The 25,204-nt window shown below is 37.5% G+C and overlaps 1 protein-coding gene across 1 annotated transcript in view; it reads left to right on the top strand.

Annotated features, from left to right (window-relative positions):
• Positions 1–24,115, top strand: part of pign (phosphatidylinositol glycan anchor biosynthesis, class N) — a 63,535-nt gene extending 39,420 nt beyond the window's left edge. Inside the window, exons 16-29 of the mRNA XM_007895471.2 lie at positions 685–781; positions 1,958–2,050; positions 2,627–2,718; positions 3,830–3,944; positions 4,826–4,934; positions 7,591–7,693; positions 10,505–10,607; positions 12,448–12,534; positions 13,201–13,256; positions 13,653–13,728; positions 18,101–18,174; positions 18,302–18,344; positions 19,579–19,631; positions 22,656–24,115. Coding sequence (XP_007893662.1) covers positions 685–781; positions 1,958–2,050; positions 2,627–2,718; positions 3,830–3,944; positions 4,826–4,934; positions 7,591–7,693; positions 10,505–10,607; positions 12,448–12,534; positions 13,201–13,256; positions 13,653–13,728; positions 18,101–18,174; positions 18,302–18,344; positions 19,579–19,631; positions 22,656–22,779 — 1,225 coding nt within the window. The 3' untranslated portion in view covers positions 22,780–24,115. The remainder of the gene's footprint in view (positions 1–684; positions 782–1,957; positions 2,051–2,626; positions 2,719–3,829; positions 3,945–4,825; positions 4,935–7,590; positions 7,694–10,504; positions 10,608–12,447; positions 12,535–13,200; positions 13,257–13,652; positions 13,729–18,100; positions 18,175–18,301; positions 18,345–19,578; positions 19,632–22,655) is intronic.
• Positions 24,116–25,204: the final 1,089 nt, after the last annotated feature.

The raw sequence follows: 25,204 nt of genomic DNA, 5'->3' as shown, positions 1-25,204 counted from the left end.
CAACAGCAACTTGCACCATATAGTGCCCTTCACGCAGGATAGCGTCTCAGAGCGCTAAATGGTGGCGGAGCCTGACTCCGAGCTGGGGACTGGGGGGAGGTGGCCATCATCACAGTCGAAGAGGAAGGTTTGTAGACATGACTTGAAAAAGGGGAGAGAGGAGTGATTAAAAGCATGACCTCCGATGGTGGAGGGTGCGAGGGACGAGCAGTCGAGCGTGGGTGCCGGGTGGTGGATTGGGGAGTGAGGAGGTCGGAGAGGTAGGGAGGTGCCAGGGAGTGAATGGATTTGAACACGAGAGTGAGGATCTTGAAGTCGATCTGTTCGGTGATGGGGACCCAGTGGAGTCTGGCCTGAACTGGTGAGATGTGGGTACGTAGTTTGATTCGGGTCAGTAATGTTAATGTTAGTTTTAGGACATCATTTAACATGTTGTCTTTACTCCAGTGTTTTTATGGTTTGCGGAACTGTTGCCTCTAGGTCTAGTTTTTGAGTTGCTATTTTTAAAACATATTGTTTATACAAGTGTTTGATGTAGTTTTTATATTTAGGGATTTACATTTATATACATACTACTGTAGAAGAGAATATTTTTGTTGATGCAATTGTGGATTTGGAGAGTTTGCAGATGAAATTCAGTGTTTGTAAAGATGATTTTAATCCTGTGTTTTTGTTATTTGACAGGTTTAGGGTTATTAAAAGTGTAATTAGTTCATTTTCAAGTCAACCACCTGCAAAATTTGTCTTTTTACTGATTTCTATTCTGGGCATTGAAATCATGGTAAGTTAAGCAAAACAATTTCTACACTGTTATAGGTGTTCATGACTTTGTAACCAAGCACGGTTTGCAGTCTTTTATTTATCGTGTAGCAAGTTAACACAGTCTTCCTTTCACTTTGTCCCTTAGGGCCACAGATACAGGAATCAAACATTTGATTTGTCAAGTCTGTTGTGCCATTGTATTAGATCATGGAAGATCTTTCAATGCCTTTTTGTCCATAATACCCCTAATGTTTTTACCCCCTTTATATCAAGCTTCCATTTCAACATCCCGATTAATTTTTCCATTTCACTTCAGTAGAGACTGTTGGGGAGAATGCATTCCCCCTGATGGGTGGAATTGTCCTAAGTAAAATAAGTTTGGGCAGTCCTATCCTAGACACGCAATACAGCCCACAATTGGAAAGCAACACAGGATATTGAAACAAGCTGTGCGTAAACTGGTAAAGATACTTATTGGTCACATTTTACAATATTTGATCTTTTTTTAATCACTGGGATATTGATATCATCCCTTCCATATGTTTGATGTAAGACTTGACTTTAGGAGGGGAGCAGGAAAATCTTCGTCATTTATGTTTCTCGGACCTTTATCTTTTATAATATTTCCAACTTCAACTTTGAGAAGTTTTTCTTCCAGTACAATTGAGCTAATACTATTTGTGTCTAAAATGCAGTAAGAGCCCAGTAACATTATAGATATTCTCTCTGTGACGGTGTGTTCGGTCCATGGATTTTCCCCTCAGTAACACTTCACTTCCAGCATCAATCTGTCATGAGCACTGTGCTGCAGATATCTTGAGACCACTTAAAATGATGGAAGGACACTTCACTTGTTATGTGAAAAGACTTTTACTAATGTTGACATCTCCTAAAAAGCATTGGGAGTTCTCCTGTAAGCAACAGGCATGGAGCTACTATTACAAAGTAGTGCAAGCATTCCCATGCAGTAATGTGCTTGGTGTCAATCATATAGCTTTTTACATGGCTTAGGTACAATTTTTTGATAGTTAGTAATAATCTTTATATTCGGTGTTGCGCCTTATCACATCGTCAAGACATCTGAAAGAGCTTCACAGGATATTGTGTGAAGTGTAGTGACTATTTATTTTGTTCTTTTCTGCTGGTTTTAAATCCTTCATTTTCGCACATGATGCTGACATTTGGTTTGTTTCAGGTTTTGAGTTTTTTCTACCGTGAAGTACTTGCGCTTGGATTGCTTGCATTTGCAGGATGGCCATTGGTATCCAGGCTGTTTTACCAGAATAAGGTCAGCATCTGTATCTCAACCATCTGATAATTAACATCTTCAATTGTAATCTAATGACATATACTCTAGTAGTATCATACAACTATCCACATCTCCATCACTTTATATTTATTTGTGTTCAAAATAAATTTTCACTTGTAACTGATTGCAAGTGGAGTCCTGTCGCTCAGTGGTTAGAGCGCTTGCCTCGCAAGTGAGAGACCTGGGTTTGATTCCCGGCAGGAATTTTTTTTTAAGGAATTATAACCCCCGGAAAAGCAATCTGCCAATCGACTAACAACTGGGTTCTACTTACTGCTAGGTAAACAGAGGCATGTGGAGTAAGGAAACTTGGCCAAGTTTTCGCTCTGCCCAGGAATTGAACCCGGGTCCTCTTGTTTGCGAGGCGAGCGCATTGATCATAATTCTATGGGACTCCATTTGCAAGAGAGACAGACAGCTCGCTACCAACAACCAGGATAACTTATCATTATTCCTTCACATAAACACAAAAGGTTCAGTCACCTTAATGCACTAAACATGTTAGTTTTAAAATACTATCATTTTCTGTTTCTTAACTTTATTTTTTATTCTTAGGTCATGGCTTCGACATGGATTCTGTTTAGTTTTGTCCTGGCTGTCTTTCCGTTGATGCCTGTGGTTGGTAGGGCCTCCAATATTCCTCTTGTGTAAGTTGGAGGAGAAAGGGGTTTGCTTAAAACTTTTTCTATTTGCAATTGGAGAAATTAACTAATGTTACTTCTTTATTTAATTTCCTCAGTGCACTAGTTGTACAAGGCTTTGTGCCCAAAACTCTGTCATCAGCTTCTGCATTTTGTAAACAATAATTAACAAACATTATACTGACTGACATACTTGCAGCTAAATGCATCACTGTATGGGTGTGCTTTGTTTGGATCTCTGAGCTGTGGAGACCAGGTCAGCTCCAGTTTTAAACCCTTGTGTGAGTTCAGATAACTAATTTGAGTCAAGTGTTCAGGGGACACTATAATTGGCTTCAGTGTCCTCAGTCTGCGAAATGGAAGAATCTGTGCTGGATGTTATGCTCCTCGTGGCTTTTCAGCAACTCCCCACTCACACTAAAAGTGTGCATGGAGAGCCAGGGTCAGGAAACAGCCCCCATCCCCTGCCTCCTTCCTAGTTTTTGAGTATCTAGATTCTTATGCATGATGAATTTTCACTTGTGTTAAATATTGGAGGCCTGGTGATTGTAATCTGGTAAGTATGTCAGCCTGGTTCAGCTGGCAGCACACTTACCTCTGACTCAGAAGGTTGTGGGTTCAAGCCCCACATTGGGACTTGGAATCACATTGTCTAAACTGATATTCCAATACGGGGCTGGGGAAGTTTCAGATATGCTGTCCGCTGAATGAGACTTTAAACCGAGGCCCGTCTGCCTGTTCAGGTGGACGTTAAAGGTGCCATGGTACTATTTGAAAAGAGAAGAGAGTTTCTTCTGGTCTCCTGGCCAACAATCACCCCAAATAAAATAGTTAATTCACTTCATGGCTGTTTGTTGGACATTGCTGTGCGTAAACTGGCTCCTGCATTTGAACACAAAAGGCACAGTCACTGCACCTTGCAGTGTATCCTGTAAAGCGCTTTTGGACTTCCTCCCGAAGTGAAAGGCACTATACCAAATGTAAGGATTATCATTTGATTTATAACTTGGGAGTCATTATTATTGGTGTTTTGTCAAACAATGAAGAAAACTAGAATGTCTATTACGGTCCTTAAGATTATTTCTAATGTTTCCCTTTATTTTTTTCATGTAACCAGAACAGGAGCTGGGTTATTGAGTGTAATCTTCGGCTGTGTTTGCTGGGCTTCTTTTAGGACAGGAAAGATGAAAGCCCTCCACACCAGTATAGAAAGAAGAATATTTATTACACAGGTTTGTGTATTTCTCATATCTATGCGGAATCAGAATCTTCTGCAGTATTTTAATTACTTTTACTAACATGTATTTGCCCCCAAGGCTTTTGAAGGAGGAATTCCTAATTTATGTTTATCCGCATTGTCTATGAATGCTAAATAAGTGATCTTGGCAAATCTAATATTCATTTAACTCTTGGAGTGTTTTGTTCCATTGACACTTTGCCAAACTTTCATTTTAACATATTACAGAAATTATTTTATACAGTTTAGCAGTTTATATAATCATTGGAAAAAGAACATAAAACAGGAACTAATATTGATTTGAAGCAAGCTTGATCCATCCACTTTTTAAAAGCACTATATACTATTTGACACCATTTGAATATGTATTTCTTCCTCCAATTTATTCATATTACCTTTCCTCTCCTGATGCAGTGAATTCTTTATAACTATATATAGATTCAGTCTTTGTACATGTCTCTTTCTGCCATGTTTCATTCACTATTCCACAAATCGTCAGGCATCATGCTCCCACGGCTCTTGCAATGCGGTTACAAGGAAGTACTTGTGTGATTATCCGCAATCACCCTCTCGTCTCCTCTTCATTCACCCTTCTCTTCCTCTCCCCTCCTTTCCCACCTATACTGAAGATTTTTGCTTTAATTTAGCAATTCTCCACACATTACCTGAGGAATTCAAGGTGGGAACTTGTGAGTCCAAGTGTTTCAAATAAAATTAGATTAGAGCAGCAGTGTGGCCAAACCACGATGCCAGTCAATTACTGTAATGTACATCTTTATAGCACTTCAATTATAATGTTGACTTGTGTTCAGTCTCTTAGTAATATGGGTCTCTATTTAATAGAGACCTTACACTAAAATTTGCCTTTACTTCTAGATGCTGATTATCATTATGTCCATCTACGTTGTGAAGACCACCCATGCCAGCCTAGCACGTAAACAAGGATTGCCAGTAATCAACCAGATCATAAGCTGGATGACCCTAGGTAAGTAAAGACTGCTGGAACATTTCCGACCATTCTGATTTTCTTTCTCCCTACATTCCCCCCACCCCCGCCCACGTTATGGATTTGTGTAGGGATGTCATTGCAATTGAAAACTTCAATAGTTTATAACTGGCATTTGAAACTAAGAATAAATTACTGCTTAATGTTATGGATATTGATTGTTTTGTAATGATCTGAAAATTATTTATAAATATCCATTCCCGCCTGTGATTGGATGTGTGTCACACCAGCCTGCAAACTCTGCTCTCCAAAGCATCCAAAATTGGATTACAGGTTTCTGCGGTCAGCATGATGGAAAACTAGTTACCGCCAAGATTTAATAATTACGAATCCTTTGGGAATCTCATTACAAACACCACATTTTTGACTCCAATGTTAACTGTAGCAATATATTTAGTCAAAGTCTCTGCTAATGTAGTTATCAGTATACACACCACCGACCAGTGTGCTGGATTATTGTAGATGCTCAACATTGAAGATTTAACTATGACATTAGTACTGTAGGCTCATCAAAACATAATATGATGTTGATTACCAAAAAACTGTTTAAATTATGCCTAATATATTATTTAATTGCAAGCAGGGTATACGCATTTTTCTTACATCCGGATTTTATATTCTAAGCATTGAGCCTATTTTGAATGGAAGTACAGTATATGGAAAAGTTGAGTCTGAACCTGAGAATGGACGTTAAGTTCATAAAAAACAAGAGCAATGTACATGTTTGCATAGAAATATAGGAGGAGCATGTTCAGGGCATCAAGCGTGTACCACCAATTTATTTGCTTTTAGCAGATCTTTTAACCCTTTCACCATAATCTTAAAATACATTAATCCTCAAGTAGGAGTAGGAATGTTAAAATAAGAATAATAATTTGGCCACTCAATACATGACTGCTTGTAGGACACTGCTATATGCAATTGGCTGCCATTTTCACCCACAAAATTTACTGTAAATTCTGTGAAGCACAATTGTTGTTTCAACAATGTGATAAGGCTCTATATCAAATGCAAGTATTACTATAAATATCTAATTATCTCTTCTTTAAACATACTTATTGATTCTACCTCTATACATTTTTGGGGCAGAGCATTACACAACTTCACAACCATGTGGGTGAATAAATGCTTTCAGATCTCGGTTTTAACCTTCTTTATTTTGAAATTAAGGCTATGTCTTCTTGTAACAGATCCCTCTACCAGAGGGATGAGTTGTCCACTCTCTAATCCATCAATTTCTTTCATTATTTGAAATATCCCAATCAAATTACCTTGTTCTACCCAGCCTCACATCATAGGTAAACCTTTCAATCCAGATATTAATCTAGTGAACTGTCGCTATATATTCTCCAAAGCTATTATAATCAAATGTCATACTGAACTAATTTTTCCCTTTCCTATAAAATGTTCAAATTGTATTCAACCTCAAGGTGAAATGAGTATGAAACTTTAAATTTCATGTCACAGAAAGCATAATAAGTATTTTGTTGTAGGTTGGCAAATTGAGTGATTAATAGCATAAGAAGACATGAATGAGAAAAAACATTCCCTCTGCTCCTTCCACAGACCAGAATATAATTCTATCATGGACCCCGCCCATTCATTTAATTTCCAGGGTTCTTCACAAACACTCCTTAATCCCAAAGGAAATTGAGGACAATAACAGAATCCCCATTCATCTCCAGTCTCAGCCTTAACCTATTAACTTCGATAGATAACATTCCTCTCCAAACCCCAGTAGCACTGGACATCATGTCCTGTGGTGTATTTAATTGCGTCAGTCAAAGATCCCTGTATCCTTCAATTAGTTTTCTTTTTTTCTCTCTCTTACCATCCTTTCTACCTAATTCTCTCAGTCTCACATTGTCTCTCGCATTACTATTAAGTATTTGACCTCCAAAAAGAATTCCATCTAGTGGCCTGAGTAAGAACTCAGATGTGTAATTGAACTAAGGTCAGGTCATCTCAGGGACTAAAATGTATGATATTTGGACAAGTCAAATGGAGACTAGGGCAAGTTACCCCAGGGCATATTGATTCATCTTGTAGGTCCTCATTTGATTGACCAGACTCTGACAAATGCAGAAACCCAGGACTATGCCTGAGAGTATCCAAAACAAACAGGTCTATGCATCCCACCTATACGGGGAAATTTACAATATATTCTGTGAAGCGCTTTGAGATGTCTCAATGACATGATAAGGTGCTATATCAAAAACAAGGATTATTATTATTAAATTCCAGAGATATTTATTGGAATGGAAAACATATAAGCTTTGGGTGATTTACAGTGATTTACCTATTCTTAGCCAGAAAATGATGCACTGGGGAGAGGGGATAAAATTTTATAAAAAGTTTAACATTAAAAAAGAAAAGGGAATTTTAAGGTATAATAGTTTTAACTGCTAAATGATTTATAAGAATATTTGGTTTTCCAAGTAGTTGTACTTTTTCTATAAGTGAATGACTGATATGCCATTTATACATTCGATTGTCCTGAAATAGATGAATTTCAAGCAATGCAAAGCTGTTAAGAGTCAAATTTTATGCTCTGCTGATGGAATCTTTTAACAGTTTGATGATGCATTTTGTTCCTCAGAGTTGTACTCATTTGTATTTCTCTCTTGTGTTACAGCCTCTTCCTTTTTAATGCCAGTGCTTAGCTCTACAGTTTTCTTCCACCGACTGCTAAGCATTTCTCTCTCCTTGATATCCACCTACCTTTTACTCAGCACAGGGTATCCTTTCTTTTTAGAAGGCCATATCTCTGCTAATCATTCCTTCGGAATGTTCCCACTAAAACTTTTAAGATTGTGTCTGTAAAACTGCTTAATTTTCCTGCAAAATATAGCAACTTTTTAAATTGATCTCTGGATGCATTTGCACAAAGTATAGTACTGGGAAAATGCACTATGTATTGACTAATCATTGATATTCAGTGCTGGAGTCAGAGCAAAAACTGGGTTTGCAAACGTTGCTTTATATGCTTTCACTAATCTAATTACAGAGCAATGTACGATGGAATCTATGGTATCACAATCTGTACTGTCGTGCAAGGATTATGTAATATTTAACAATGCAATGTTTTTAATTCATGTTAGCAAATGTTATTAGTTCATTTCCATGTCTGGTAGCATGTTACTATCACCATATTGCTTATAGCAAATGGCACTATTTTGCTATAATTCCATCTTGTTGCAATGAGATACTCTTTATATATCCAATAGTATATGACTAAAATAACACCACACCTGTTGTATAAAACTGCACAATTTCAAAATATTAACACTTCATTTTAACATCATAGGCCAGTAATACAAATCCACGAGGGCTGCTGGTATCTTTCATCTCACAGTAGGTTTCTACTCCATGCCAGCCAACATCAATTGCCTCGCCAGATTTCCCAGTCCTGGAAATTCAACCAAAGAAATTCCTCAGTCTCGCACTCCCAGACTAAATTCTGTAACTACAAACACTTCTATAAACAGTTTATGTGTAAATATTACATATTACAATTTTTCCTGGATTATAGACAACAGTTAAGACATCATCTGAACTGCTAATTAGGGTTAGCACCTGGAAAATTCACTGTTTAATAATATCACGAATGTTAAGTTTAAGACAAAATATAGATTTTGACTTTTCAGACGACTATCTAGGTCCATAATATAGTTTCAGTAAATTGCATTTCCATGAATTAATAATAATAATCCTTACACTTGGTATAGTGCATCCATGCTGCGAGGCCAACCTAAAGCTCTTCACAGAATATACTATAAAGTGGAACGACTCTGCATATCTTTAAATCAAGTTATAGCTCTTCAACAACAACAACAAAATAACATTTATAGAGCGCCTTTCATGTTGGGAGGATGTCCCGTCCTTCACGTGTACACAGACTTTTAAGCGTTTCTGTAGTATGAAATGAAAAGGTTACATAATCCAAACAAGTATGTTTTTCCCATGCAGGTAAATTATTATAATTTTAAATAGATATACAGAAATTATTTTATTTTATGAATTTCTGGTGTGAATTAATTGTTTAAGCTAATTTAGTTTTAATGAATATTAGGTGTAAAATAAAAAAAAGTTAATACATCCTGACAAATAAATAATCCTATTATTATAATAGTACTATTATTATAATAGTCAATAAATAGAGAGACTTGGGTTCAATTCCAGGCAGGGTGAAACCTTGGGCAAGTTTCCTTACTCCACACGCCTAATAATAATCCCTCCAAAAAACAAAAAAAATAATAAATTGGTCATTTTCAATCCACGACTGTCTGTGGGACACTGCTGTGCACAATTGGCTGCCCTGTTTTTCCCACAAATATACGCTCAATTCACTTTACAGCATTTTCTGTGAAGCACTTTGAGACGTCTAGAAGACGTGAAAAGCTCTATATCAAATGCAAGGATTATTAAATGATAATAGTACAATGAAGTACATTGGATGTTTGTCTCAAATGGGTAGGCTGTCAGCGAGACAAGAATTGTTGACTTGTCTTTGATTACAATGTGATCATCAATCTTCAGACATATCCCAGTAATTCAAGTTACAGCTCTTCACATGTACATCAGACTTCACAATACAAAAGTGAAATGAAAATGATTACATAATCCATACAAATAGGATTTTTCTCCTTGTAGGTAGATTAATAAATCGATACAAGGAAGTATTTTGTGTGTTTTTGGTGTAAATTATTTTTTCGGATATGCCTCATAACATGAGGGCATTAGAACTGTCCCTTTTTTGCGTTTGACTTCTACAAACTCTTCCCTTCCACCCACAGCAAGCAGGGAAAATAGGAAATTGAAGCTAAGCCAACCATCATGATACAATAATACAATATCCAGCTTGAATAATAGATCTCGCAGGTCCATCACTGCAGCTTGGTATTAAAAAAAATGGAATCTTTGAGCTAGCTTTATTTTATATCGGAATTTATTTTGCAGTTCTGAAGTAAATTTGAAACTGCTTTTTTTTTACACGCATAATACAATTAGAAAGTAAATATCAGTATATTGGAATGTCATTTTGCATATCAAGCAAAACTGTATGGAGTTGAATTAATGAACACTTCAATAACTGAATGAGTGATGATTTTTTTACCTTCTCCTTTTAGGAGGAGGCTCACAATTCTTTCCCAATGTGTTTTGAAAAATAAAGTCTCATCCTATTTCTTCTGTAACCTGATAGCATAATTAAGGTATTCAGTTCACACCATTATGCTTGTGGTTTTTAGTCTAAATGGTACAGTATCTTACCCTCAAATTCCCCACTCAGACATCTAATGAGATTAAAGAGAACATGCCTTTGACTGTGATCTGAATAGTACATGGAGCAACCCATGCCTAGATTACTTATTTGTCATACTGAAAAAGGATGCATTGAAGTAAATAATCCTTGACCAATGGGAAAATCTTTTCTATGTGTTACTAATTTGAAGTAAAAATTGAGGTAAATATAGCGGCTTGCTGCAGATTTCACTCGGTGTTGTACACATACTACTGAAGTTTGGCCTTTAACAATTTGTTTCTATCAGATATGAGGCTTTATTTCCTCTAGTGCTCTGCTGCTTGATGTTTGTTTGGATTAACCTGGAACAGGAAACGGTGCAGATACATGGTATTTCTCCTGCTCAGAAGGTAATGAGACTCAATGTTTTGAAATGTTGTTATAGTCTACTTGACATTGAGAGGCCTGTCAATACAATATGGCACCAATTGTAGGTAAATAGGATTTGCCAACAAAATACACAGTGACTACGTGTTAGTAAATCCTGTGAAATGCTTTGAGCTGTCCTCCTGGCAAGAAAGGCGTTATTTATAAGAAAGGCAAGGATTATAGAATTCAGTACAATGGAAAACATAATTTACATGCAGTATTTACAATAACTTACCCAGACAAACTCCATGACACCATCTGACTAGTTCTAGTCAGGCTCCACTGGCTCCCCATCACTGAATGGATCGACTTCAAGATCCTCACACTCGTGTTCAAATCCCTTCACTCCCTGGCACCTCCTTACCTCTCCAACCTCCTCACTCCCCAATCCACCACCCGGCACCTCTGTTCGATTGGCACCGGCCTCCTGCTTGTCCCTCGCACCCTCCGCTCCACCATTGTAGGTCACACATTCTGCCACTGGGCCCTGAAACTCTGGAAAACTCTCCCTCAATCCCTCCACTTTGCTCTCTCTCTCCCCTTTTTCAGAACCCACCTGAAAACCTTTTTTGACTGTGCTTACGGTCACCTCTTGTTGTTCTTCTGTAATTCAGTCGAATCTAGTGAGCTGTTATCGACTGGAATCTGCTAAATTCAGAGAAGACTCACAAGTGGATTGGTTTACCTGTCTTTGGATCCCAAATCCTCTTGCTATATTATTGCAGAACTCTTCCACTGATGAGTATCATGTAACAATAAGTTCCATTATTTTGGCATCATCACAGTGGCCTCAAAACAAGTTGAGATGTTTTAAATTGACATTTAAACAGGGACAGTATAGCCTGTTGCGGGCGGCTTCAAATATTTCTGCATAGTTACATAAACGCTTTCTGTACAGTGACAACTTAAGCCTATTCAACAGGTTCTGCAGCCACGATCAACTTACCTTTAATTTTGCAGGATTTTTTGCTATATTTTAGGCCCTTTGGGACCATCCAAAATATGTAGGGTCTAGAAAGCACCCATACATTTGTATCTACCTTTCCACCAATCTTGTTGTACCCAGTTGAGATTTGATGGAGTTTAGCAGTGGCATACAGTTGGTGTAAAGTAAAGGTTAGTATATAAGGACAGACAGCTTGATTGAAGGACAATACCATCGCTTGTGGTTGAACCCAGTAGGACTCTGGACCCAATTTCCCTCAATGAAAATTGAAAGCAGTTGACTGTATTTCAATAACTATAATGATTGTTCTAAATGTAAATTATCCTCCATTTCAGCATTAAACATCCATTAGTACAGATATGAATATGCAAATATGGCCACATGAATTCTCTGGCCATACTGGAAGCTTTGTATTGTAAAATGATCCAGTTCTGAATTAGATTTCCAGTAGAGCTTGCAATTGATTGGATTCCTTTTATGAACCAGTACATTTTGTTATAGCTTTGAAAACTATGCCTGATGTCATTAATAGACTGTTCAAAATTGAATTGTAGATTTTCTGGCAAATAACTAGAGTTGTGCTATTGTCGGAATGATGGTAAAATAATTTTGGTGCAGTCATCATACTAGGGCAATTCCCTTGTCATTGTGGTCTAATATGAGGTGATTTCTAACAGGATATCTTAATGAGGAAACTAGAAGCACATCACACCATCAGATGTGCTCCAATCTGATCTATTTTCAGAGCTCAGTTCTCGCAAGTATGCATGACATACTGGTTACCAGAAGGATACTCACTCAGATTCGTTTTTTAAGAGTCCTGTTAGAAATCTCTGCATTTTGAACCCGATTGAGATGTGTTTGCATTTTTACAGCTCTCCATGATTGATTTTGCCCAGAAGGCAGATGGAACACAGCTTCGGCAGATCAGACTTGACGATATAAGAAGATCTTATTTCTTTGTATCCTTTTATTGTTTGAGATTCTGTGTTTCTAGTGACATTTAAATTATTCTACCTTTTTGGAAATGAGACAAAACAAGTTTTAAAATGCTGATATTTACAAATCACGAAACAAGGAACTCAGGGTCTATGCTTGTTAATTTGTGAATCTAATTGACAAAATAAGACAGAATTTGTCTTTTTGTTAACTTTAGATTCTATAGTAGTTCTTAGCTTGGTGCTGCCTTTTAAATTTACACATTTCTCTTCCTTCCATAAATCAACTGAGCATTTTATAAGTTAGATATATTTTTAAAATATCTCAAAAGGAAAGGTTAATTTTACTATTTCTGTGCAATAGTAGAACGATTACCTGTCTGTCTTTTATTACAGCAGATTAGCCTAGAAAGGTTTACCTTCTTGCAAGTGATTCTCTTGTGGTTCAGGTAGATATTTTGGCCTCATTGTTCTCTACTTTTTTCCTTTACTGAATTCAGACTCCAGAATGAATTTAAATTAATCCAAGGATTAAAATGGTATTGAGTATTTCATTTCTGACATAATACTATGACTAGTAGTTAATTACTAGGATAATACACAGTTCAAATTCGAAGACTATTATAGGGATTTCTTTCATGATAATTAAATTTTTAATCTATGGATTTTACCTTAACTAAGACATTTTAGACTTTCTTCATTGTGACCGCGTTCTTTGGAACTGGAAATATAGCTTCTGTTAACAGGTACATTTAAACTAGGGATTTGAAATCTATTACAATGATTAGGAAGGTTTTTTTGTGTGTGTGGGGTGGGGGGGATGGGTGGTAGGCAGTTGCGCTTAAGCAGGCAGAATATGTGTTTTACTGAAATTTCAATATTCATAATAAGATTTCTTGGAATAGTTCTTTTTTTATAGTTCTCCAAATCTGCTTTATAACCTCAGGATTAGAAATTTAAAGTACGCATATTTGTAAATCCTATGGGAGAAATCTTACACTTGTTAAAATGTTTAGACATTTCTATCCTATGTATTTTTAAAAGCCAGAATTGAGGGAAAGGGGAGGATAGGAAGGAGAAGAATATATTTATTAAGAAAGAAAAATATACTAAATTCATTGATACCTTCTATCTCATCCCAGTTTTGATCCTGCCTCTGTGTACTGCTTCCTGACTGTTTTTAACCCTTTTGTGATGGGCGCATTAATGATGTGGAAGGTTGGTGTTTTCATTTTGATCTAAAAGACCTCGAGCTTTATGGATTGTAATGGGCTGGAGGGGGTGGATTGATCTTGTCTTCCTCCTTGTACTCTAATAATTCACCAATTCATAGCTTCATCACAACTGTTCACTCACCCACATACTTCAATCGAACAACGATCGAAAATAAATGTAGAGTGATTACTCATTGTTAGTTGATAATCCTTTACATGGTAGTTGACTTTGACAAAATATTGTCGTCAGGCCTAAGATCTCTAACTTTTTTAACTGGTTTAGATTTTGTGCAACTGTAATTTAAGCAGTTCATTCTCGTTGATGGATTATTTGCAAGTTTGAAAATGTGTTTAACAGGGGAATGTGCCATACTAATCCTTGGAGAAATGGTACAGACTTCAAAAAATGTTATTATGTTGGTTTATACATTTGTTTTTATTATTGCAGTGATAGTTTTTCTTTGTGTAAGATATTGAAAGTCACTCGCCCATTTTTAATATGCAAGTGAGTTTTCTCCCCGAGGTGCTAGTTCTCTCAGTCACTGCCCATCTATGTCACTGATCAGCAGCCAGTAGCACACTGTCAACGATCAGAATCTCTAACTACAGTTTCATTTGTCAGATCCAAAGAGCAGCTTAGCCTCTGTATAAGGTCAGGCCCCATATAACTGTTACAGAGCTATACCTACCTGATCTGTGCTGTCACTATTTTGGTATTTTATCAAATGCTCAACTTCACTTTGATTAGGCACTCTACAAGTGTCCAATATTAATATTAAAATATATAATGTTCACTAATTTGATCCCAGTTTGATCCATGTCTCATTTCAGAGTGGAAAATGAAATATTTTATATTTCATTGAATCATTAAGGATCTTATTGGCTCCATAATGGTCTTTCACTCTTGTCAGCAGTAATGCAATATTTTCTGTTTAATTTGTTTCAATCATGCCTTGTGTGACATTTGCTCAGGCTGACAAAGAAAGGGTGATGTACAAGAGGCTGATGCTTTTTATCGATGCAGAGGTGACAAATGCCTTGATGAAAAGGTTCATTGAAGCTGACAAACAAATTAATTCAGTAGACCCAGTGTCAAAACAAGAAAGAAGAGTATGTTGAGGACACCAGCATCCAATGATGACTGGCAAGCCAAGAGAGTTTCTCTTTGGTCTACTTTTAACTGACTAGAGCTGCGACAAAAATTGTCCCTTGTCTTTCTTTATCCAAGATCTCAAACATCCAACAAGANTTTTTTTTGTAATGCAAATATTTAAGATACTGCTGCCTTTATTGCAAAATAAATCAATTCTGTTGGGACAAAACAATTTGGATTTCTTTCTGTCTGTGTCAGCCGGATTCAGTTGGCAGCAATTTCTCCTTTGAGTTCAGAAAGTTGAGGGCTCAAAACTTTTCTCAGTACATTGAGCTTGTGGTTTAATATGATGCTCCAGTGGAGTTGGGAAGTGGGGCGGGTGGGTATGGAGTTAACACTCCATTTGATCTATTATTATTATCCAAGCAGCAGTTTGTTTGTTTACTAAGTTCTTCCAAACAATCATTTCTTTTTCAAATGAGTTGTTCACCTGAGATACTGTTTGCATTGCATAGATTTGCCTCCATTTTTTCCAACACACTCCTAAATGGTTTCCCCAGCAAGGTCCAAATAATATAATACACTGCCACCAGTGTGCTCACTCTTACCAGACTCTGTACTCCCATCATCACAGTTATTACCTGGCTCCTTGTTGCAGAACAGATTGATTTCAAGATCTTCACTCTCACTTTCAAATCATCTCACACCCTGGCACCTACCTACCTCTCCAGTCTGCTCACAACCCCTCAACTGCCTGACGCCTTTGCTCAGCTGGCTCGGGCCTTCTTTACGTCCCTCGTCCCCTCCGCTCCACGATTGCCATCCGTGCTTTCAGCCACTATGCCCCGAATCTCTGGAACCCCTACCTCAATCCCTCTGTCTTGCCCCATCTTTGCCCACCTTCAAATCACACCTGAAGACTTTCCTCTTAGACTGTGCCTTAGGTCACCTTCCTTCCCTTTTCAGCTCAACAACAAACCGCACCGCTTGCTGATAATTGCTCTGAGATGCAACTCATGTGAAGGATGCTATGTACAGAAATTGTGCTTGTTACGTTGTGACTCAAGTGAACATTAATTATGCCAGTAATTCAAAGAGTAGACAGATTCTTCCCATTGTTTTGACTGATACCCTCATCGCAATTCAGCCCAAATAATTCAGATTAATTGGCTACGCAATTTGTTGTTTACGGGACATTGCTATTTGCAAATTAGCTGCCACTTTTGTCTAAGAATAGTTGCTTAATGCATTTCTAATCATTTTATGATACCCTTCAAAATATTCTTCTGCTTGAAGGTTGCAATGTATTGGTTTTTGTTGCTCACCAACAGGATATGAGCACCATTAAATGCAGCTGTCTTATACAATGTTTGTGAAGCAGTTATGTATTACAAAATATCAAATAATTTTCACTCAGTGAGAGGGAAAGAGACACCCTGTGCCTATGCCTGGAAAAAATACATAATTGCTTTACAAAAAAATTGCATTGGATGTTTGAGATCTTGGATAAAGAAAGACAAGGGACAATTTTGTTGCAGCTCCAGTTATACTAAATGAGGGAAGGGATCAATTACTCAAGCCAAAATAAGCAGTTGAGTACATGGCCTTGTTGACAAGAAGTGTTTGCAATCTGGAAGTGTGTGCGTGCCTCACATTCAATAAATATTTTCTCCAAGCTTGTGAAGCGCATTGTTAAGTTTATAGTGGAGAATTCAGAAGAAAAGGGTAGATTATTGAAATGTTAAATTGTAATTTTTTTTGTTCAATAGTGAAAATGTTATATGGTTTGACATTGAGTCGAAGAGATTCCCAGGTTTGTTTTCTAGTATATAGATTTTGCTGATTTCACAAGAGAAAGCAGTTGGAGACAATTGGCCTCAGTGTTCTCAGGAGAGGAATAATAATAATAATAATCCTTGCTTTTGATGTAGCGCTTTTCACGTCGGGAGGATGTCCCAAAGCGCTTCACAGAACACACTGTAAAGTGAATTGACTGTATATTTGTGGCGAACGCGGCAGCCAATTGCGCACAGCAATGTCCCACAAACAGTCGTAGATTGAAAATGACCAATTTATTATTGTTTTTGGTTTTGGAGGGATTATTATTAGGCTCTGTGTGGAGTAAGGAAACTTGCCCAAGGTTTCGCCCTGTCTGGAATTGATGTCAATTCAAAAGGAAGAGGAAATATCAAATAATTTTCACTCAGCGAGAGGGGGAGAGAGACACCCTGCTTACCTATGCCTGGAAAAATGTGTATGAAGAAGGCAAGGCAGTGTCTATCTACCATTTATGTAAGAGAGATGATTTGCCTTTTGAATCTATTGAAGAGAATGACTGAATCTTCCAAGTTTCATAGAATCATAGAATACTTCAGCACAGAAGGAGGCCATTTGACCCATTATGCCTGTGCCGGCTCTTTAGAAGAGCTACCCAATCAGTCCCACTCTTTCCACATATCCTTGCACATTTTTCCTTTTCAAGTACCTATCCAATTCCCCTTTGAAAGTTGTTATTGCATCTGTTTCCACTACCCTTTCAGAAAGGGCATTCCAGACCGTAACAACTCTCTGTGTTTAAATAAATAAATAAATTCTTCTCATCTCCTTTCTGGCCGAAACTTTGGGCAAGTTTCCTTACTCCACACACCTCTGTTTACCTAGCAGTAAATGGGAACCCGATTGTTAGTCGATTGGCTGATCGCTTTTCCGGGGATCGTAATTCTTTCAAGATAAATAAGAAGTAACTTGGTCACTCAATCCACAACTATTTGTGGGACACTGCTGTGCACAATTGGCTGCCGCGTTTCGCCCACAAAATATATAGTCAATTCACTTTACAGTATTTTCTGTGAAGCGCTTTGAGATGTTTCTAAGATATGATAAGGCGCTATGTCAAATGCAAGTATTATTATTTATTATTATAGTTCTTTTAGCCAATTATCTTAAATCTATGTCCCATGGTTACCGACTTACCTACCAGTGGAAACAGTTTCTCCCTATCCACTATCAAAACCCCTCGTAATTTTGAACACCTCTATTAAATTTCCTCTTAACCTGCTCTGCTCTAAGGAGCACAATTCTAGCTACTCATCCCTGGTACCATTCTGGTAACTCTCCCTCCAAAGCCTTGATATCTTTCCTAAAGTGTGGTGACCACAATTGGACCATAGGTGACTTGCCTGGAATATTTGTATTCAATGACAATATGACTTTGTTTTGGTACGAAATATGAACCAAATACTTTATTTTTAAGATATTTTCAAGTCATTCTTTTTATTTGCAGATACTGATTCCTTTTGTGATTGTAATGTGCGCATTTGAAAGTATTCAGGTTTCAACTCAGTTATCGTCAAACAGGTATGTACAGTGAATGTCAATAATAATGTCAACATTGGTGTTTTTCCAGATATTTCATTAAGATTTTTTTCAATATTATGGTTAGTATTAAATCCTAAGAACGCCTTTTTGTATTCTTTCAAAATAGTTTGTTCCTTATTGTGCTTGTGATCTCGGACATCATGGCTTTGGTAAGTCAGACAAATATTATGGTAAACTAAACTCGCTCTGATATGTTACCCCATTGTTGTTGTAAAAGCTCACAGAGTACTATTGTGGACAAATACTTTTAATATGTTGTATAAATTGATAATACTTGCTAACATTTCATTTTACTCATTTCGGGATGTAAACGATGCTGGCATGGCCAGCAATATTGCGCATTTCTTGCTGTACTAAAAAGATGCGAGTCTTTCTCTTTAAATTGCTAGAGTCCTTGTAATAAATAATGGTGGGCCTATGATGATGTTGCCAGAATTTAGTTTGTGCTACATATTTTTAGTTTCTTACCAAATAAATTGAAATGAGGCTCTTTAAACATCAATGTTTCAAGTTCCTTGTAGACAGAGGTACATAATTTGCCATTAAACTTGCAGAAAACATAAAACACAGGACAGGAGAAGTGAAAATTGTCACACCAGCACAATAATTCATGCTGAGATGTATTGTTGGATGTAGCAGAGGCAGCTTTATCCTCAATGTGTCCTACCTGAGTTGATGCTGACAATGAATGCCCTAAATGGGAAATTCTCTGGCTCTAAAATCTTTCTCCCAGGTGAGCATAAAATTCAACCCAAAAGTGATCATTGATCCCACTGACCACTACAATTGAGGGGATCAAAACAAACGTTTTGAAATTCTGAAAGGTTTCAGTGGGTAAATATGAAAGAATAATCTCTGGAATGAAGGAATATTCTGTGGTTGTAAATTGATAATGGTAAAGATATAGGGAATGTTTGTGGGGGGCACGGGATGTAAATTGCAGGAAACGTTGAGGATATTTTGAAAGAAACATTTTTGTATGGAGAGAGAATTTACAAAAGCACCTCACTTGTTTAACAATGGAAAGTACAGAATACGAGTATTTTTTTCAAAAGGAAGAATAAGATGAATCTCATCCCTCCCATTCTATATCTGATGTTGAACTGCACTTTTGTTAGTGAGAGCTGGTTGTTTCATTGGATGGTCAGTCTGGCAGGGCTGGCTTTGACATTGATCAATGTGATTGACCAAGTGTGTGCAGCTTATCTACAATAGAATTATTTTGTTCACAATTTGTAACTGTTCCCAAGTGAAGGATGCCTCAATGTAGAAAAGTCAGACCTATTCAACTAAAGTTAGTCGACTGAAAATTGTCAAGCTTTCTACAATGGTTCAGTGATGGTTGTATCTAATGGAATCTGTTTATAAATTTTACAATTACAGCATTTCTTCTTTTTGGTAAAAGACTATGGAAGTTGGCTGGATATCGGAACAAGGTATGGGAATCTTATGCTAAACATATTTGCCCCCTTTTCCCAGACGGTACACTGAAGCCAACTGGCTGAGATTGACTAGCCCAAGTATCAAACCAGAAATTTTTCTGAAATTATACCATGTCATGTGGTGTGTTAGCCAAATAAAGAACTTTTAGAAAAAAAATCTTCTTCAATAAGTATTTGGATGTTTTTCTTCCTTTTGGAGACCTGCTATTTCTGGTCTTTCCTCCCTGCAAGAAGTTATACAGCTCTCATTCCATAGGAAATCTTGGAAGATCATATCTTTGTGGCTCTTGATTCTGATTGACGGGATGAGGGGAGGTGGAAAAGGTAATTAATAGGCCAACCACTGTTATGAAGTTGACCAAAGTTACATATATTTGGCTCAAAGCCTCAGATTCAGAAACCAGAAAGGATGTTGATATGTGGGATTTCCTGTACAGCTATGTACTGATGCTCCTGTTGTTAACTTAAGCTAAATAATGCTTGTAAATTTGTAAATCTATAAATATACAAAACTGAACTTACAGAATTGCTTGACGTAAAATTATTAAATAGAGCTTATGAATGCAAAACCTCATAACCAGCAGTTCTATTTGAAGTGATTTGGCCTGAGAACATAGCATCAAATGCCTTGTCAATTTAATACTTAAGAACCACCCTGCTGACTTCAGTTTAACCATGATGGTAATGTTTGCAGTTACAGTTGAGTTACCAGAATAAATATTTGAGAAAATAACAAATATATCAGAATAGAGATGGTGTGATTGCACGAACTCCAAGCAGTAAAACACAGGGAAAACATGCAGCTGATGTACCCATGATTGAAGACCGTCTGATAAATTCAATAACTGAAGCCCAGTGCCTCTGTTGAAGTCATCAACACACTTCATTAAAAATGAAAATATTTACCAACAGAATGTTAAAGGATAATTTTGACCAAATAGTTGGCTCAAACTCATGCTTGTAGGATGTCAAATGACCAACTAGTGACTATCCTTCTGAGAGAGGTAAGCAAGGTCTCCTTGGAGATGATGTTCAGCTGAACTGGCTCCAAGGTGACATGTTTGGCAATGGAATGTCAGAATCAAGCAACCGTCTCAGTAGTCCAGTTCCTGAGCCAGGCGGGTCTGCAGTATTCCAGGGCACTGCTGATTGACAGCCTAGCCAGACTTGCTTGTCAGCAGGACTTGGAAGGGCAAACTAGTCACGGATGGCAGGGACTCTTCCCACTCAGCTACTGTTAAACTTGCAAGCCAAAGCGTGTTTTGCTGGTTGGTGAAGTAGGTTAGAGGAACCATTTTTCTAAATTGGATCTTACTATATCTGACCTGGGAGTGCCTGGTGCTGTGACTAAGTGACAAAAGTGGAGGAAGTATTCCATTTTCAACACTGAAATCCCTTGCACTGGTGAATGCAAATATTCACCCAAAATCATAAATATGCCTTTTTGGTGCAAGTATGCATATTATGGAGCTTGTTCCTGTTTGTTATTTACAGTAAAGTTCAAAATTATGTGATATTAGATTTTGGTTTCTTATTTTCTCTGTTTCAATAGTGGGGCATAATTTTCTGTGATTCTAGAACCAATGTATGAAAGGATCAAATGCACAGTACCTGATAAATGGTATATAGAGGGTTGCAATCTAATTTACACTGTCATGAATTAATGAAACCAACTTACTGTACAGACAGAATTAGTACCACACCCCACCTCTGTAACAAACATTAAAAGTTGCTATTGGCAACTTGATTGTTTAGTTGTCTTATAAAGTGCTTACATATATGCTGTCAATCACACTTTCAAGGGAAAGTTTTGATTACCTTATAATCTGTGTGCATTCATGTGCGTTTTATAGATTTTGGTGGAGCGTTTTACTCAGTAACGATATTACTGCCCCATGATTTTAAAAAAAACTTTATGTATTCATTTATTTTTGTACATCTGATTGCAAATGTACAAAAATAAATGAGTTGTTTAGAACATTACTTTGGGGCTTGCTTTATTCAGTTAGGGGAAGAGAGAATTTTCCTCCCTGATAATTCTAGCGACATACTGCATTCTCTCCTCACTGAGCCTTTCGATGCCACATGAGTCACACTGACTGTTGTATTTTATTATGTGTGGGCTAAGGGAATTATGCTGCTGGTATATAAGTACTGTATAAGGTAATTACAGTGTGTGTTGTGATGTTAGGATTGCACATTGTTTTCTTCTCCCCCCCATGAGGCGAGTAGTAGATGAATCCTGATATGAATGCCTGCATTAAAGTGGATTCAATACCTCCGTACCATTAATTTTCACACGACATTTAAGAACATAAACATAGAAATCTATGACACAGTAGGAAGCCATTCAACCTACTGTATTATTATCGGCGTTTATTACTCCACTGAAGCCATCTGTTTCCTTATCCAAATCCCCTGCTCTTTCCTTGCACCCTCCAATACCCTTCCTCCATATAAGACATACAAGGAATCTAATTGCTTTTAAACACCCAAAAGACTCTACCCCAATAGTCACCCCGGTAATTCATTCCATACTCTTGACAACCCTCTGGGAGATCTTTATTTCATTCCATACTCTTGACAACCCTCTATTTCCCCCAACTTTCCCTTTCATGCTTTTGCTTATCTTAAATTTATGTCTTGTTGTTCTCAAATCTCTTACTTGCAGAAATAGTTTTTAATTATGCACCCTTTTACAGACCATGCAAAATGTACTATCTTCATGTGGACTCTCCCACCCTCTGTTTTCAGGGCCTTACAACTAACAACATGTAAAGATGGGTGCACTTAGGTCATTGAACCACATTTGGTTTATTTGATGATAATTCTTCTGATATGTTGCAAAGTATCATACACAATTACTTTCTGTTCTTTTCTGGGAGGAGTGATCAAAAATGAGTCTTATTATGACCAGATGAATATACTGTTCGATTTAGAATCTGCATTGCAAAGAAGTAGTTTCTTCTGAATCTGAGAAGTATGTATGGTGGTGATTGTTCTTTCTCTCTGTTACAGCATCAGTCATTATGTCATTGTGATGTCCATGACCATCTTTCTCATGTTTCTGAGTCGACTGGCAGACATTCTGACCACCCAGAGAATTAGACTTCCAGAGAAAATTAAATGGCATTTTCTGTAAATGTCAGTGATCTGTAGTGCAATGCAAACAGTTGAACTGGAATTTATTTTACACCAGGAAACTATTTTAGGTTAAGTCGATGAAAAGTAATTAGATGATGTTATTAACCATGGGGTTAGGGCTGGGGGGCCCTAAAAGCAACTGTGGGTTTGTTTTAAAGTCTGATTAAAATCATATTAATGTGCAGGCTGCTTTAAATTGGCAATTGAAGACCAAAGTAAATAACTTGGTACTCTTTGTATCGGCGGTTTTACTGAGAACCAGTGACAGACTTACACTCTATGGAATTACATGTATTCAGTGATGAGCTTTGCTGGCTTCAAGGTGATGTGCATTACACAGCCGAGATGAGCCAACCCTTTGTGATGCTCCCGGTATTCTAGTTCCTGAGCCAAGTGGATCTGCTGTACTCCAGGGCACTGCTGATGACAAACCAGACAGTCACAAGGAGGGGCAGTGCAATCACTTGGGGTGGGGATAGTGGGGGAGAGACAGGGATCCTTCCACCTTGGCTCCTATTAACCCTACAACCTAAAGTCCTATCGGCTAGACAAAGAGCAGGAAGCTTACCAGAAGACTCTAAATGGCAATGCTCAATGTATTTTTTTAGCTGGAAAAACTCCAGTACCCCAACACACACTTTAAGGTTCTTAGTCCTTGCCAACCTGCGCCTATTACTCTACAGGTAAGCAGGGTGCATCCCTCGAAGAAGACACTATCATACCATTCCAGACACGGAAATTTCCAGGCATAGGTGACATATACTGTTTATGTGGCACTCTGTCAGGTTTGGATACTCTTAAGTATGGTGGTGGGTTTCCATAGTCACTAACCAAAAACAATCTAAACAAGAGAGAAGCGTTGCTGGCAACTTGCTGATTAGAAAATGTACATTTTTGAATAAGAGGACAACAATCATTTTTAAGTGGCAAAGTGGACTTATTTTCTATAAGTAAGCCTATTTAAAGATTATTTTTATATTTATTTGTTTGTACTTTGATATGCTCGATAATGTAATCAAACGTTTAAGAATGTGGTGAATTTATGGGATGTGGAGTTATCTGTAATCTAAATACCACTACAACCTTTGCAGATGTGCCATAATGAAATGCTGTTATTTAATTGTATTATTGAAATATTCTTTAAATGCTATTATTAATTATTCATTAAATGGGATAATATTAGAGTTGATTGCATATTTATGTAATGTGCCCTGCTGTTAAATTTAGGCACTTTCCAGGGAGGTGCAGTTACTAGCGCTTTGCATGTGAACAATGTGTACAATTTTTACATTCGACTCTATTAATTTACTTGTGTAATAAAGAGTACCTCTTTTTACTGCACACAGAAAGGCTCAAACTTTGATTCTTATTGAGTTAACAGAGTCATTTCCACTTATATGGCATATTTTACAAAGGGAGAATATCTTAAACCACTGAGTTGGAGGCTGAACTGGAAGGAAATGGAGGATAGATGTCTAGTGACTGAAGGCACAGCCAGATATAGATCTTTAGATGGGTTTTGAAAGTATAGAGGGAGGGGCAGGGTGGAGAGAATTTGGAAGCGACTTACAGAGAGTGGGGACAAAGTCACTGAAAGTTCACCCACCAATACTGGGGTGGGGGCCACAAAGCAGCCTAGAATTGATAGATCAGAGTTAGTGCCTGGGGAGTAGGGTCGTATTACTTGTTTTAAATATTTCTGGGCATCTGTGACCATTTCTAGATTCATTGCTGCATGAGATGCATGCTTGTCAACTCACAGATATAGAATGTATTCCTTATTCCACATACAAAAGGTAACAACCCAGCCAGAAACATGCTCCCATGAGGTATTAATAGTTTATAAATAAGCTGAACAGATGTGCTTTCATTCTCACCAAGAGCAAGGGCACAGCTGTAAGCACAGCAGCCCTATGCCATAACTGTGCCCAAAACATGGAAAGTAAGCAGTATAAAGCCAAACTCAAACAACAACTTGCATTATATACAGTTCACCATCAAAAAATAATATAATGTGCAACAGACTTCGAATCAGATATATCTCCCGACTCAGGTCAAGTATAGCATGTGATATTAGTGTCTCACAATCATTCCTGAGTATGCGTTATGATTAATTTTATGTGATTGATCTGCACCTCTTGCCCGAGAAAAGTAAGTGGGATTTGAATAATGGAGATATTTGCTCAATTGATTTACGATATAGGAAGTATCTCAGAGGACTATCATCCAGGAGATAGGGGGTCTGAAGTCCTCATTAGGGTTCGGACAAAAGGGCTTTCTCCATTTCTGGCAAACAATCTATCAGATAAAATTAGTCATTCATCTCATGGATTTGAGGATTCATTGTAATGTGTAGTGACTGTGTATTTTGTAGGCGAATACAGCAGCCAATTTGCGCCTTGGGGCAACTTCCCATCGTGAAT

Source organism: Callorhinchus milii, unplaced genomic scaffold (assembly GCF_018977255.1).
Source record: "Callorhinchus milii isolate IMCB2004 unplaced genomic scaffold, IMCB_Cmil_1.0 Scaffold2, whole genome shotgun sequence".
Classification (NCBI taxonomy): domain Eukaryota; kingdom Metazoa; phylum Chordata; class Chondrichthyes; order Chimaeriformes; family Callorhinchidae; genus Callorhinchus; species Callorhinchus milii.
Note: the sequence above shows the minus strand (reverse complement) of the source record. Positions and strands in the feature narration are given on the sequence as shown.